The sequence below is a fragment of the Citrus clementina genome, unplaced genomic scaffold (genome assembly GCF_000493195.1).
Source record: "Citrus clementina cultivar Clemenules unplaced genomic scaffold, Citrus_clementina_v1.0 scaffold_3, whole genome shotgun sequence".
Classification (NCBI taxonomy): domain Eukaryota; kingdom Viridiplantae; phylum Streptophyta; class Magnoliopsida; order Sapindales; family Rutaceae; genus Citrus; species Citrus x clementina.
The window spans coordinates 49192665-49206737 of NW_006262339.1; the positions used below are offsets into that span (position 1 = coordinate 49192665).

At 36.1% G+C, this 14073-nt stretch overlaps 4 protein-coding genes across 7 annotated transcripts; 1 reads left to right on the forward strand and 3 right to left on the reverse strand.

Moving 5' to 3' along the window:
• Nucleotides 1-377: 377 nt before the first annotated feature.
• On the forward strand, nucleotides 378-3134 carry LOC18047031 (bifunctional protein FolD 4, chloroplastic). Of its 2 annotated transcripts, none has more exons than XM_006445034.2 (5): nucleotides 378-797; nucleotides 1145-1482; nucleotides 1576-1812; nucleotides 1960-2127; nucleotides 2321-3134. In XM_006445034.2, the coding sequence occupies exons 1-5, from the start codon at nucleotides 584-586 to the stop codon at nucleotides 2489-2491; spliced, it is 1128 nt and encodes a 375-aa protein (XP_006445097.1). In that variant the 5' UTR covers nucleotides 378-583; the 3' UTR covers nucleotides 2492-3134. The 2 variants fall into 2 exon arrangements, with proteins under 2 accessions (XP_006445097.1, XP_006445096.1); XM_006445033.2 differs by having other exon boundaries at nucleotides 1157-1482.
• A 406-nt stretch (nucleotides 3135-3540) lies between these two features.
• Nucleotides 3541-6972, reverse strand: LOC18047032 (putative threonine aspartase). The gene is made up of 10 exons (XM_006445035.2): nucleotides 6678-6972; nucleotides 6503-6553; nucleotides 6269-6389; nucleotides 6045-6129; nucleotides 5693-5774; nucleotides 5259-5549; nucleotides 5001-5164; nucleotides 4268-4391; nucleotides 4099-4203; nucleotides 3541-3769 (listed from the first exon to the last, which is right to left on the reverse strand). The coding sequence occupies exons 1-10, from the start codon at nucleotides 6819-6821 to the stop codon at nucleotides 3677-3679; spliced, it is 1260 nt and encodes a 419-aa protein (XP_006445098.1). The 5' UTR covers nucleotides 6822-6972; the 3' UTR covers nucleotides 3541-3676.
• Nucleotides 6973-7054: 82 nt separating this feature from the next.
• Nucleotides 7055-10178, reverse strand: LOC18047033 (phosphomannomutase). Of its 2 annotated transcripts, XM_024188085.1 has the most exons (13): nucleotides 9894-10178; nucleotides 9706-9799; nucleotides 9593-9637; nucleotides 9445-9511; nucleotides 9261-9337; nucleotides 9056-9091; nucleotides 8783-8838; nucleotides 8567-8666; nucleotides 8354-8449; nucleotides 8157-8246; nucleotides 7786-7837; nucleotides 7543-7669; nucleotides 7055-7385 (listed from the first exon to the last, which is right to left on the reverse strand). In XM_024188085.1, exons 2-13 carry the CDS (start codon nucleotides 9772-9774, stop codon nucleotides 7373-7375), a joined length of 828 nt encoding a protein of 275 aa, XP_024043853.1. In that variant the 5' UTR covers nucleotides 9775-9799; nucleotides 9894-10178; the 3' UTR covers nucleotides 7055-7372. The 2 variants fall into 2 exon arrangements, with proteins under 2 accessions (XP_024043853.1, XP_024043854.1); XM_024188086.1 differs by lacking the exon at nucleotides 7543-7669 and having other exon boundaries at nucleotides 7153-7385; nucleotides 9894-10174.
• Nucleotides 10179-11900: 1722 nt separating this feature from the next.
• Nucleotides 11901-14043, reverse strand: LOC18047034 ((+)-neomenthol dehydrogenase). Of its 2 annotated transcripts, XM_024188766.1 has the most exons (5): nucleotides 13850-14043; nucleotides 13496-13745; nucleotides 12844-12912; nucleotides 12507-12689; nucleotides 11901-12422 (listed from the first exon to the last, which is right to left on the reverse strand). In XM_024188766.1, exons 1-5 carry the CDS (start codon nucleotides 13867-13869, stop codon nucleotides 12048-12050), a joined length of 897 nt encoding a protein of 298 aa, XP_024044534.1. In that variant the 5' UTR covers nucleotides 13870-14043; the 3' UTR covers nucleotides 11901-12047. The 2 variants fall into 2 exon arrangements, with proteins under 2 accessions (XP_024044534.1, XP_006445100.1); XM_006445037.2 differs by lacking the exon at nucleotides 12844-12912.
• Between the last annotated feature and the right edge of the window lie 30 nt (nucleotides 14044-14073).

Here is a 14073-nt window from a genome sequence, read left to right on the forward strand (position 1 = left end):
TAAGTTAAAAATATTCTAACCCATTAACATAGTCAATTATTGATTTTTTTTTTTTTTTGCCTTCTTTATTTTGATCTCTAAAAAATTGATAATCAATATTAATTCAAAACTTCTGACTCATATGAATGACATTAAGTAGCTGAGTACATTTTACTACAATTTTGATTTGATTCAAATTCTTGATCAAGACTCCCAAAATAAATAATTAAATTAAGTCTATGTTTAGAATTAAGGTACGTTGGCTAAAAATTTAATATGAAATAGTTGTGGCTATAAAAATAAAATTATGGAGCATGATGAATAAATTTTTTATCAAAAATAATAAAAATATTATGATTTTTTAATCTTATACCAAATTGGCAAATACTTCAGTCACACGCACGCACTGCCGAGTACGCTTAAATAATCAGCCAAGTATGAACGCACCGTTTTGCCTTTACTCTCTCTCGTGCGCGGCTGAGCGCGCACTGAATCAGTGAGAGTGAGAGACCCTAGTTATATTATTATTTTATTATATAGACAAACCAGAAGAAAACGCAAAACGGCAAGCAAACTACTGAACCCGGGCTGTAAAAGAATTCGAATGGGTGGTTCGAGGTCGATGATATTTGCTGACTGCTCTTCTTCCACGACGGCTCGGCTCGTTCCTTTCGGCCGAAGCCGATTACTTTGCGGCGGAGGCGCCCTTTGTGCTCGGCGGCGTCTTCATGTGGGAGTGGGACCTTCACTTCCTGCCTCTCTCCGTACCACCCTCACCGTCCACTCTTCTCCCTCACCGTCTCTTCCTGTTATGAACGGTATATTTATAATTCCAACCTTTTTTTTTTCCTTTTTTTTTAAAAAAAAAAATTCCTATAATCAGGACTTCAATTTTACGACAATATTTAATGTTAGGTTTTAGGTCGCTTATCTTATCTGCACTTAATGTGTGTTTAGTTGTAATGAGGGTGGTTGCTAGCAATATAGATTTTCTGTTACTTGCAATGGTTTTGTCCTATCATTTAGTTTACTTCTTCTCACTTTCTGTAAGTGGGCTACTCTGACATTGCTTTGTATCTGAATTGGTTTCATTGTATATACTCCAATAATTCATATGATGAATTTTATGTACTTTTGATACTCCCCTCTTTACCTGTTTGGTTAGTGTCTTGTTCAGCAACTATGGCTAGTGAGGCGTCTGCCAAGGTTATTGACGGAAAAGCAGTGGCAAAGCAAATCAGAGATGAGATAACTGGTGAAGTTTCCAGGATGAAGGATGCCATTGGAGTTGTCCCTGGGTTAGCTGTTATTCTTGTTGGAGATAGGAAGGATTCTGCAACTTATGTTCGCAACAAGAAAAAAGCTTGTCAATCTGTGGGGATCAATTCTTTTGAAGTTCATTTACCTGAGGACACCTCTGAACAAGAAGTACTCAAGCATATTTCAGTCTTCAATGATGATCCTTCAGTTCATGGCATCCTTGTGCAGTTGCCTCTGCCTTGTGTATGTTTCTAATGCAAACACTAAATTTTCTTTGTTCATTGAGATTAAAGCTGCCTTCCCGTTGCTGTTATTCATTTCATTGGTTTCCTCCAGCATATAGATGAGCAGAGCATCTTAAATGCTGTCAGCATGGAGAAAGATGTGGATGGTTTCCACCCGCTGAATATTGGCCGTCTAGCCATGCGAGGTAGAGAACCCTTGTTCATTCCTTGTACGCCTAAAGGTTGCATAGAGTTGTTGCATAGATATGGCTTTGATATCAAAGGAAAAAGGGCTGTCGTGATTGGCCGAAGCAATATTGTTGGGATGCCAGCTGCTTTGTTGCTCCAAGTAATAATCTTTTACCCCAATGTTGTATTTCAATGTTCAGAAAGTAGTTTCTTGGCTTTGCTTTCCTCTCCCTTCTAACAATAATGCCCAGTTGCCAGTTCTCTCTCTCTCTCTCTTTTTAATCTCTTTCCCTCAATCTGTTTGTAGAGGGAAGATGCTACTGTTAGTATTGTCCATTCCAGAACTAAGAACCCTGAGGAGATTACGAGACAAGCCGATATCATAATTTCCGCTGTAGGGCAACCAAATATGGTAAGGGGGAGCTGGATAAAACCTGGTGCAGTCATAATTGATGTTGGAATAAACCCAGTCGAGGTGAGGAAACTTTTTTGTTGGTTTGTGATAAAGTCTAGCAATTTTTTTTTTCTCAATAATTTTTCTACATTCTCTCTCCTTTCCCTTCATACACGCCTATAGGCTTGTGTAAATTTTGGATTTGTCTTAGTTTATGCTTGCTTTTTGGACCATCTTGTTAATGACTGTTTCGTGTATGTGCATCTCTGTAAAGGATGCAAAAAGTCCCCGAGGTTACCGGTTGGTTGGAGATGTTTGCTACGAAGAGGCATGTGAGGTTGCTTCAGCTATCACTCCAGTTCCTGGAGGAGTTGGTCCAATGACTATAGCAATGCTGCTCTCTAATACTCTCACTTCGGCAAAGAGGGTGCACAACTTCCAGTGATCCCTACAAGATTTCAAGATGATTGTTCTAGTAGGGAAATCTACCATTCAAATTCATGTTTCAGATCCAGATACTGCTGCTCCTGTCTCTGTATCAGTTTGAGCCTCATTTTTTGTGGGAATAAAGTCTCAAATCCAGCCGTGTCATATCAGTAGTTTAGGATTATGAAATACTAGAGTCTTAAAAGCAGAGTTCAAAGGATTCCAGTCCTGCCAGAAAACCTGCGGATTATTTGTCAGTGGAGGTTTCGTAGCTTTTGGTTTATGTCCCAGCCCTCTGACGCCAAAATCTGGCAAACTGGGTGGTTTTCTTAAACCAAAATGTTTCTAACTAATTTATTTGGTTGTTTAAACACTGATTGTGTTGGTTGAAATTTTTTGTCAAGGGCGATGGAACGAAAGAAATGGTTCATTTTCAGTTTTTGCTGTGAATGAGAACGAGCATAAGGATCCGAGGGAGGTTATTTTTCAAAAAACTCATCTGTATCCTAGTGCCATGCTGTACTGGCCTTCCAGCCCACCATTCTCTAGTAATTTTATTATACCAATGTCCCATGAATTCTTCTGTTCACTGAGTTCAATCGGACTGTTTATGTTCATGTAGAAAAGAACAAATTGTGGTATGTGACCCTCATAATTTTTAACAAAGAGTTTTCAAAATCATTTTTCACCAGGCGCTTTTTTTTTTTTTTTGATTCCATTGTTCAATGCTGTAATTATATCCTGGACGACGAACTCGCAGTCGGTTGACATACAAGAAGTTTTGGTTTGAAAAAAAGGACGGCATCGATAGAATCGATTTAGTTCACCACTTGAGAAGAGAAGCTGGCAACCAAAGCCATTATTATTATGACCAAGACCAGCCATTGTCTTGGATCCTTATTGGCCCCTTTCGCATGAGTGCATAACTCACCCACGCTTCGAATTAACTAGTCATTTTAACTAGTTTTCTCAACCTTACTTTTGTAATTGTAAAAGCTTAGGCAAGATATGCTACGGGATCTAAAGGCACTTGTACTGCCTGCTCGATCATTTACGATGCATCAAACCTTTGCACAGAAATACAAGCCCTTTTCCATCATAAACACATGATAATCTGCAGGCTTCTTCACTGTTCTTGGACAACTTGAAAACATCTTCTTTCAATATTCAAAATCAGAAATCCAAAACCACTAAAAGATTGCAATCATTGTACTATTTTCTCAGAAAGATCAATTCGTGCTTCAAAACGGTCTATCCCAGTTTGATTTTGCTGCCTTGTACTACGGAGAACTGAGACCTGGAATATAAATTGAACAAGAAAAGATTAACTTAGAATAGTATTTTAAATAATGAAGAATCAAAAGACACCAACAATTGCACAAAGATGAGGCTGCATTTTATGTTACCAGGTAAGAAGATAATTGTAGATGTCTCATTTATATTAATATGTAGACAACTAAGCAGGAAAACCATCCCTCACCTATACTGGTAAGGAATGAACTTTTAGATTGCTATTCTTTACTTCTGGTAGCATGTATTTTGTCTTTCAAAAGAACAAAATTAATAGGTGGAAATTGAAGGAACTGTTAGGTCTTTAAACTATAAAGACTTAACAGACAGCGATACCTTGGGCCTTTCCATAGAGCTTCCAAAATATCCAACGCCAAAAGACAATGAAGAATAAGCAGCTGCTATCTCTATTGATTTCAGCTCTGGTGGATTTCCTGAAACCTATCAGACAAAAGTAAGTTAAGATGACCACCCTGACAACCAAACTTTCAGCAAAGGTACTCACCATCACAGGAGCATCAGCCTGCACCATTAATATCCCTGCACTTTTATCAGTACCATTTTGACTGCTCTCTTGGACGATAGGGCATAAAACTGTCATGCATGCAGAGGCAGGACCAGCTTGTGAACTGAAAGAAGATGACCTTGTCAATCACACCAACTCAGCATTTTAAAAATAAATAAATAAATAAAATAAAAGAGGATTCAAGGGAAGCAAAACTTGGTAGGTTTCTAAAATCTTCAGAAACAAGAAAAGGCATTTAAGATAGAAAATTGGGCAACTAAATACGTTTGTATATATACAGCACTTAAAACTTTTGCCTCCTAAATAGATTTGAAAGACTCCAAAAAGACTTCAACAACAGACATAATTCCAAAGCTCAAGCTTTATAATATTAAATAGAGCTATAGTTGACAATACATACATTCCAATAGGTAAAATATTTGACTCTGCATTCCCATAAGTACAATCAGGTGACATATATGTGGAAAACTAAATAAACAGACAAAGTGATCATGTGCAAACATTCTTAATGGAAAAAGGAGGTAAAAGAACAAAAAGCAGAATTTAGCAATGCCAATCACAACAATAATTATCCAATTTTCTCTTTTATTTGGCAGATCAACACAATCACCGAAAGTAGAAAGGGGGCTGCAGCCTAAGCATACAAGAAGTCTTACCAAAAACAGTGGTTTTAATGAAGAATTATAAATGTTAGCTTAAAGATTGATCATACAGCGACAATGAGACACAGCACTCCCGAGCAGCGAATCCTTTCATTAAGTATTCTCCCCCACCACTAACACAAGATCCAACAATGAATGGAGCTCCAAAGGGACCTTTAGAGGAAGCCCAACAACCTGAACCATACATAGCTGCTAATCCTACACGTCCACTAACCTGATTTAAAAGAGGAGAGAGAAAAGATATGCTTTTACATGATAACAAAATTATAATAGTATGAAAAGACATTGAGAATTACCTAATCCATTACCTTTAATGCAATACCACCACTTGAGGCACCAGATGCTAAATGCCCTTCAGAGTCAACACAAATAACTCCAACTGTGTCCATGATGTTACTGTCCTCTTCCAGAACTTGAGGTATTGATAATTGGCCACTGCCATTCCACTTTAAGGGCTCACAAGAACGTCCAGATGTAAAAGCAGTCTCTTCAGCCACGCTAGAATGTCCTTCAGCAGAGGTATTAGTCTTAGCTTCAGCATCAGCAAGTATTGATTTGTATTTTCTCCACTGTGCTCTTGCCCTCTCTGTTACCATCCACTATTTCAAAAAACAAAAATTGCAACATACCCATCATCCTAAGATATACAAGAAGATATTTTGACTGAAATATTTTTGCACACGAAATTAAATAAAAAGGAACTTTTTAATTATCAGAATCAAGGTAGATAAACTAACTATACCTCATCAGCCTCGGCTATAGTTGCTGGTAATGCAATGCCTTTGGATTTTGCCCATACACGGGCACCTTCACCCACCAAGAACCTGGACAAAACAGAACACTTCTTAAACTAGGGAGAAAAAAAGTTCATTTTATATGATATCATTTCAACAGCAGTTCATTGAATGATAATGGCGCTCCATGTCTGCCTCAACATTAAAAACTATTCAATGTCAAGAATTTCAAAATATACACCACAGATGTTGGGTTTCAAACAAAAATCAAAAGGGAAAAATGAAAAGGCAATGCTTTGAAGAGGAAATAATAGAATTGTCCAAGAGATTTAAAGAGAAGCAATGTTGAGCAATTATTACATGGGAGGTATTCGACCCAACAATGAAGGCCCCATCATTTGCTCCTTGGCCAAAAAAGCAGCAATCTGGATAGCATTCCAGACACCTGGTCTACAACTAATGAAATTTAAGAAACTATTGAGTACAAATAAAAGTGAAAACCCCCGATGGAGTAAGTAACAGCAGAGAAGTCGGTCACATTGATTGTAAGACAAAGTAACAGTCTAGTAATACTAAACAAATACCCGGCACTGCTCCAACGGCTCCAAAGGCTCCAGATTCACCATCCATGAGACTTGCATCACATTCCACATGACCATCTTCCGTCAAATTGGAGCCTCTGCCTGCATTCGTACTTGGATCGTCCTTCAATAAAGTAAAATATGTAACCACAAGGAAATTTGCAGAATCTATAATTTTAAAGTACAAAATTAAGAATGGAAGTAAACATTCTAGAGGAGAATAGTTTATTTTATCACCTCCAACACTTGAATTGCCGCTGTAACAGCGTCTATGCATCCACCAGAACCCTAATTTGAAAGACCAGCCGGTTCCCCCCCAAAAAAAACAGAAAACAAAATTGTTTAGTTTAAACAAACTTTCGAGAGTAGAGAGGGAATGATTGATAAAAAGAAAAGAAAAGAAAAGAAAGACCTTGCCAAGAACAGAAGCGGCGGCGAGGCAAGCGCGTTTCATGGCGGACCTTAGGGCTTTCTCGTTTGAAGGAGCGTGATATCCAGCGCCTACATGGACTGCTACGAAGAACCTTGGTTTATGATCCCCCGACTTAGTGGCCATGAGATGATCAGCTTAAGTGGCTGTGGAATCAATGCGCGCTGTAAGAGAGATTAAAGCACTAAAAGAGTAACGAGGGCGAGTCTTTGCGGCTTTGCGCGGGCTACTGTCGGTTTCAGTTAAGCCATTTTATGGAAATTAACAGATTCAAAATTAAGCATGTCGGCCCACGGACGCAGTTGCGTTTTCAGTTTGCTATCAGTTGGATAAATTAAAAAAGTATACAAAGAAATTTGTTTATTGGATTATGAAACGATATATTATAGTGTTCATGTGCAGGTTTTGCTGCCGCTCCCGTGTTTTTAACGGAGATTTTGCACTCCTACATCCAGCATGCAGGAACTTACCCCGCGATCAAACAACCGCAACATATCCATACATCAAATACAACGAATCCAATTGGCAAATGCCTTTCTCAATTGATCAAATAAAATTACATTGAATTGCTCGCATTAGAAATACGAATTATTCTCTTGTGTTTGTAGACTTACTATAACTTCTCCCAAATTCACGGTTTAGCCAGGAAGAGAGCCTTACACTTTTCCATAGTATCCTCAGGGCTGGTAACTGCAAAAGGGAAACCCCATAATGGACATCATATTCATATTAATACCACAATATAAATAATGGAAAGCATTGTTGCAGCAACAATTGTTCATTGGAAATTCCATAGAAATGAGATTCTCTTATCTTGAGCAACCACGTAAAAAATAACTCTATTTACTTTGTTTTACTTGGCGTCTGGTAGAAACAACTTATTGTCATCTCATGTATAAGATCATTTCTTTTGTGTCCAAGGATACAACCGCTTTTACATACACTAGCTATTGATGTCAGCATCATCACCAATTCTAATGATTGTTCAATTGGGCACCCATTTGGTTAGGAGAACAGAATAGGGCAATATCATTTCCATCTGACATGCAATATGCCAGGAAGTAGATTGAAGTTAAAATGTAAAGCTGACCTGTGTGACCCACTGTTCGCTCGGATTCAAAAATTTCATGATCATTCCCTCCCTGAAACAAAACACCCAAGCTCTTTTATTAGTTCCAACTTCCAACAGATACATTAAGACATCATTAGACTAAAACTACAAAGCCGTGTGGAAGTGTGGGCCCAAGCCTGAATCCCAATCCCAATAAATGATAAATCTAGTAGTGATAGAAACCATGTAAAAGCAGTTGATTGGAATAAGTCACAGAAAATATGATTTATTGATAACATTTACATAAAAGAGAGAAATATCATCAAAAGGATAAAAAATGAAGGTTGAGTGGCATAGACATAAAGAAGGAAGAGCAAGCACAAAAGAAATGAGCAAGGACAGAAGCTAACCTTGTAAGTTTTGTCCCCAAAAAAGTGAATTTCATTGAAGTCATCAAGGTATCTCAAGCAGTATGTCTTGTCCCATCCCTGGGGAAACACCTGTTACACACGTCATCTAGATTCAATTAGCAATCCTTCCAATTTACCTTAAAAAGTAAAAAGTTCAAAGGTTATTGAACCATAATCTTGATATAATATCAACACACATCAAAGCTTATCTGTCCTCCAATTGAAAATGTCAAGTTAAGGTGAGCAAACTTCTCCCGAAGCACAGATACCATTTTTGGCCGTATATTGTGAATCTGAAACCTCAGTTGTGCATAGTGTATGTCAGCAAAAATATTGTCAAAGAGGTAATCTACACTGCATAAATATAGACTAGTATAATCTTTTAGATAAAAAGAACAAAACTTTCTTACCTTGTCATACCTCTCAAACTCGTCCCTTTCTTCTTGGCTGCAGTTTCGCCCAATTGGTGAAATATTAAGCATCCCACTTCGGAATTCAATGAAAGTTCCCCTATAATTTGAACCAATAAAAAAAATGAAGTTATATTCAGCTGTGCAGCTAAAAGAATAGATAGTTCAACTTTACCTGAAAATTAATAATCAGGCTCTGATGCACTACCGGCTCACCTTTTAATTGGAATGTCCAAGTCAGCAATGTAATGAAGAGTAAAATTTATGAATTCCTGCATAATTGTTTCCACTTCATCAAATTAAAAAGTACAAATTCCATGTACCAGTAAGACCATTGACCATGGTGTATATGAGCATAGCATTCAAAAACCATTTAAAAAAGCTCAGAAGCCATATATTGTCATGGTATAACACCTATTTTAACCCTAATTATTAATTTTGCAAACATGACATCAAAGAGTTATCACACTCAGTAGGGACACATCTTACCTTGAGCTTTTCGCCTCCAAGAAATGATTTCAAGCTCTGGAAAAAGGAAAAATACACAACCCATCAGGGTACTCTACATCAATAGTTCATAAAAAGCTATTTGACGCTTCAGATTCAGTGTGATATATGCCTTTGACCTAGTTCAAGTTTCAGGGCTCATGTCACGAAGCCTAGTTCAAGTTTCAGGGCTCATGTCATGAAGTACCTGTGTGCCAATTAATTTCCCATCCTTATGAGCCACAAGACCATTCTCAGAAAACACATAATCGTATTCATCAATAACTGCATTAACCAAAACATTGTTTAAAGCCCGAAAACAAATCTTGGTGACTGTAATGTAGAAAGCAATAAATTTACACACAAGCTTTGGAATCATAGGCTCTACAAACCTGTCTTCCCAAGCTGCTCTGATATCTTAGAAAGATCAGATCCACCGACGACTCCAACTGTAACAACCTACAAATTGAACAAATCTTAAATCAAATTGTAACAAAGCACTTCAAAGATCACTCATTTACAATAACAAACGCCATTTACCTTTCTCAATTCCCGCATGAACTCTAACATTTGTGGTGTTGCCGCCTGAATGACAGAAGCACATTAAAAATGAAATATAATTTTCAATTCAACAGCATTGAAAATGTAGATACCTTTCTCGGAGCCGTGAGAGTTCCGTCAACATCAAACAGAGCTAATAAACCTTGCTTCCTAGCAGCCATTGGAGTTTGAAATGTATAGATTTATCTGAAATCAAATTCACAAAATTTGTAAAGGCAATAATAATAATAATAATAATAATAAAAGATGTTTCTTCCTTTTAAATTCAGAAAATATTAACCTGAATAGAAGTGAATGAATAGCGTGAGTAGAGCGCAGAGCTTTGAATTTGGACGCGGAATTTAAAGCAGATCTTGATCTTGAAATCTTGAATGGCGGAAGCTGGGAAGTTACGGGGAAGTAATTGTATTCTAGAGGGTAACTTGAGAGTGACGTTAGATCTGGAGATTAGTCTTCAGTGGTTTATCGATTCTTCTCTCGTGCTTCAGGCTCTAGCGGATGTTCGGTGGTTCCGATGTACTCATTAGATCATTACCGTTGGAATATGCGATATCTGACGGTGATGGGTTGCGGGCCAACGTCAATCTCAAGCGATGGAGAATTAGAGAGATTCAATTTGGTCTGACTGCTTTTACTGAGGGTGACGTGTCGCATTTGCATTGGTTGCAGTAGCTTTTACTTGCATGTCTACGAGACTACAATGAGGTAAATGTTTTTTTATTAAAAATCTGTATTTTTTTATTTCTTAATTCATTCTCAACTTTAATATGGTTAAGGATATTGGTTAAAAATTTACCATATATATATATATGTGTGTGTGTGCGCACGCGCGCATGTATATAAAAAAATAAATGAATATCTATAAAAGATGATATTTTATATTTTTATTTAAAGACAGTAATTAAATTACATTATATGTAACTTACAACAATCCAAAAGTAATCAACCAATATAAGAGAATAGTACCATATAAAATAAGTAGAAAGTCATGAATAATTACATGTGAATTTATTGTAAGTTCAATTATCTGTAACTTTGCAAGACCCATATTCAATTGATGAATGGTCTTTTACTCTGTGTTTAGGGTCACTCAAAGTAGATGGAACCTGGGTTTGGAAGAACAGACAATACTCTGTTTCCTGTCGAAAACAGAAAAACCATTTACGTGAGAGAATAAGATTTGATCCGACAAAATGTGATTGTAGTGTACGACATAGAGCGTTGGCAGTAACCAGTAAGCTGCCTATGTACAAGCTACAAAAGACGTGAAAGGAAATTGCTTCTGAGAACCACTTTTTTGTTTAAGCTTGAGAGGAAATTTCTCATTGCCCTGAATTCCTGTTCATTGGGACCCTTTTGGCTACTCATCCTTTAGGCCATTAAAATATGTTCAGATGAACCTGAATATGCATGCACATGACATCAACATTTCAGAAGTACTCGCAAACTTATTATTTATTTTATCAAGCAAGCGTGTTTTGGATTTGAATTACACAGATGAAGGAATCAAATGTTACTTTAAGACAGCATTTACTTTTTGGATTGGATTGAGAATCTTGGGGAGTGGGAATCCTAGAATTGAGAGTGTGGAGTAGGAGTGGGAGTAGGTTGTTTACTTACACTATAATGGACGCATGAAATGGAAATCAGAATCTAATTTATGTGTTTACTTTGTCTTGGATTGGAAGTAAATAGTTTCAAATTATAATTTTACCCTTATTTAAAGAATTATAATTTTTAATTGCAAAACTAATAAAAAATATATTTAATGAATAATATTTATTTTATTATATTTGTAAATTTATTATAATTATTAATATTCTTAATTATGAACAATAAATTATTAATTGTAATTTTAATATAAAATAAAATGTTATTTTATTTTATTTTATATAATTATATTAAATTTATTATTATATAAAATAATAATATAATATTATTTAGTACAAAATTAATATTTTCTTAGAATAAAGTATTTATTATTATTATTAAATAAATATAGTACTATTATTTTTAAAATAAATATAATAATATTATATTTATTAATTTTCTATTAATATAATAATATTATTTTAAAATAATTTTAACTTAGAATCAATGTAAATTATTATTTAGTTAAATATAATATTATTATTTAAATAAATATAATATTATTTATTTTATTTTATTAATTATAAAACATAAAATAAAAAAAGGATAGAAATGGGAGAGGTGGGAGTGGATTCCCACTCCCACTCCCCACTCCAAAAATGAGTGGGGCCCACGGAGTGGAACTCCCAACCCCTCTCCATTTTAAGTAAACGTTGGAGTGGGAGGAATCCACACTCCTCACTCCCACTCCAGCAAGTAAACACAACATAAAACTAGTGACAGGGTTAGAACCGTAGTTCTTCTCCATCTGTGTATATGTTAAACTTTCATCAGCAGCATTGCATCAAAAAGGTGCCTCTTCCTTGCGCAGAAAGAAACGACCAGTAGGACCACCATCGGGCAGCAAAGCAAGCTTCACAGGACTTTCAGCACCTTCTTCAACAGATAATATGCCAGCATGGAAGTTTATATCGGTTTTGACAAAGCCAGGACACACACAATTAACACAAAATTTTGGATACCTCTTGGCTAAAATCCTTGTGTACGCATTAATAACTGCTTTCGACACCTTATAAGCAGAAGAGTGAGGACACCAGCCCCTATTTGCAATTTCACCCTCTTCATAATCTTTAAAGTAATCCTTCACCACCATTTCTATTCTCTCTTCTGTAAGGTTTTCAACATCACCTAACACAGCTCTGGCTTTTTCTGGTAAATCCTGAAACAAATTATACACGAGAATATCATAAGTTTTGTTTTTGTAAATGTACAACTGATCCTTCAGTTAAGGAAAATTCGGTACCTTTAGGGCAGAGACATAGGAGGAAAGGTTAACAAGTCTTGGTGAATCAGATAATTCCAGGAGAGGAATAAGTGCTTCGCATGTTTGTTTAGTGCCGTAGTAGTTTGTTTTCAGGCATTCTACTGCTAACTCATAAGTTTGATAACAAACTTTGCTCCAGTCAACTTCAGCATCACCCTTCGTCTATAGAAAACAAACATTAACTAATAATGGGATTATTATTTCACCTATAGATATGTGAAATTTAAAATATTAGTGGTTCCAAACTCACTTTCTGATGGTGGAAAATGAGGTTAATTAATATTGAATCATATATAATATATTGATTACATCTTACAATTTGATAGCCTGAATCTGCGAAAGCATCCATATCAAACTTGACACTTGCAATTCCTGCATTGTTAGCCTGTATGCACATACAGGTCTAACCCTCAGCATCTTTCATTTTATACTTCGACTACAAGAATATAGACTTGAAAGAACATATTCATAGACAGAACCTTTGATAACTTGGCAAAATAGATACCTTCAGGAATAGATCTGTCTCAAAAACTCACTATATTGCAGTTTGGTTCATACATTATCATATTGTATAATTACATCCACATCCCTGATTTTCATATTTTTCTTGTACCAAATAGGTCACTGTCCCTATTGCTTTGACCAAAGTAAAATTAAAATACTGAATTTTGATTGATGCAATGCATTCACGCAAGTTAACATTAGAAGATATTTCAGTAATTCCAACAGGGCGGTCACTGGTCGCTGCTAGTCAGGGACCTATTTCATACAAATAGAAAAAGAATAAAAGTTGTCCTTAATAGAAAAATATGAAAAAAATGAAAGGGAGCTGGATGATATTACCCACCCCAAGAATGAAATAAATACAGTATATGTCATCCCCGTCCTCCTCTTAGGTTAGGGGAGGTTAGAGGAGGGGCAATGGGTATGGGTTGAAATGGAAATGAATAGAACTGATAAAATCTTACCAAAATATCAAGCTTTCCAAATTGGGTTTTGATGAAGTCAGCGAGAGACGAAACACTGGCAAGGTCAGAGATATCAAGCTGATGAAAAAGCAAAAGCTCAGGGTCAACACCAGAAGCTTTGAGCTTCTCAACAGCTTCAAGACCCCTCTTCTCATCTCTAGCAGTTAAAACTACTGTGATTCCTTTTGAAGCTAATTGCCTCACTGTTTCAAACCCAATCCCCTTGTTTGATCCTGTAACAACTGCATACCTGAACACAATTTATTTAAAACAAACAAAACACAATGTCAGAACAATTAAATAGAAAATCAAACGTGAAAGAAAACGAATCAAGGCCAAAGGGAAAAAAAATACTTCTTAGTTGCTTCCGCCATTGATGAGAAGAAGTGGGAGAATTGAGCAATGTATTCAAAATTTTTTGGTTGTATCGATGAAAAGCAATGAAACTCTTGCTTTTATTGATTTATTTCTTCTCCTGCGGAGATTTTTTTTTTTCAGGGGAAAACACCATTAAAGTAACACCAAAAATAGGTGCAATCATAATAAGACATTTTTAAAGAATTGAAAAAACTTTCCCA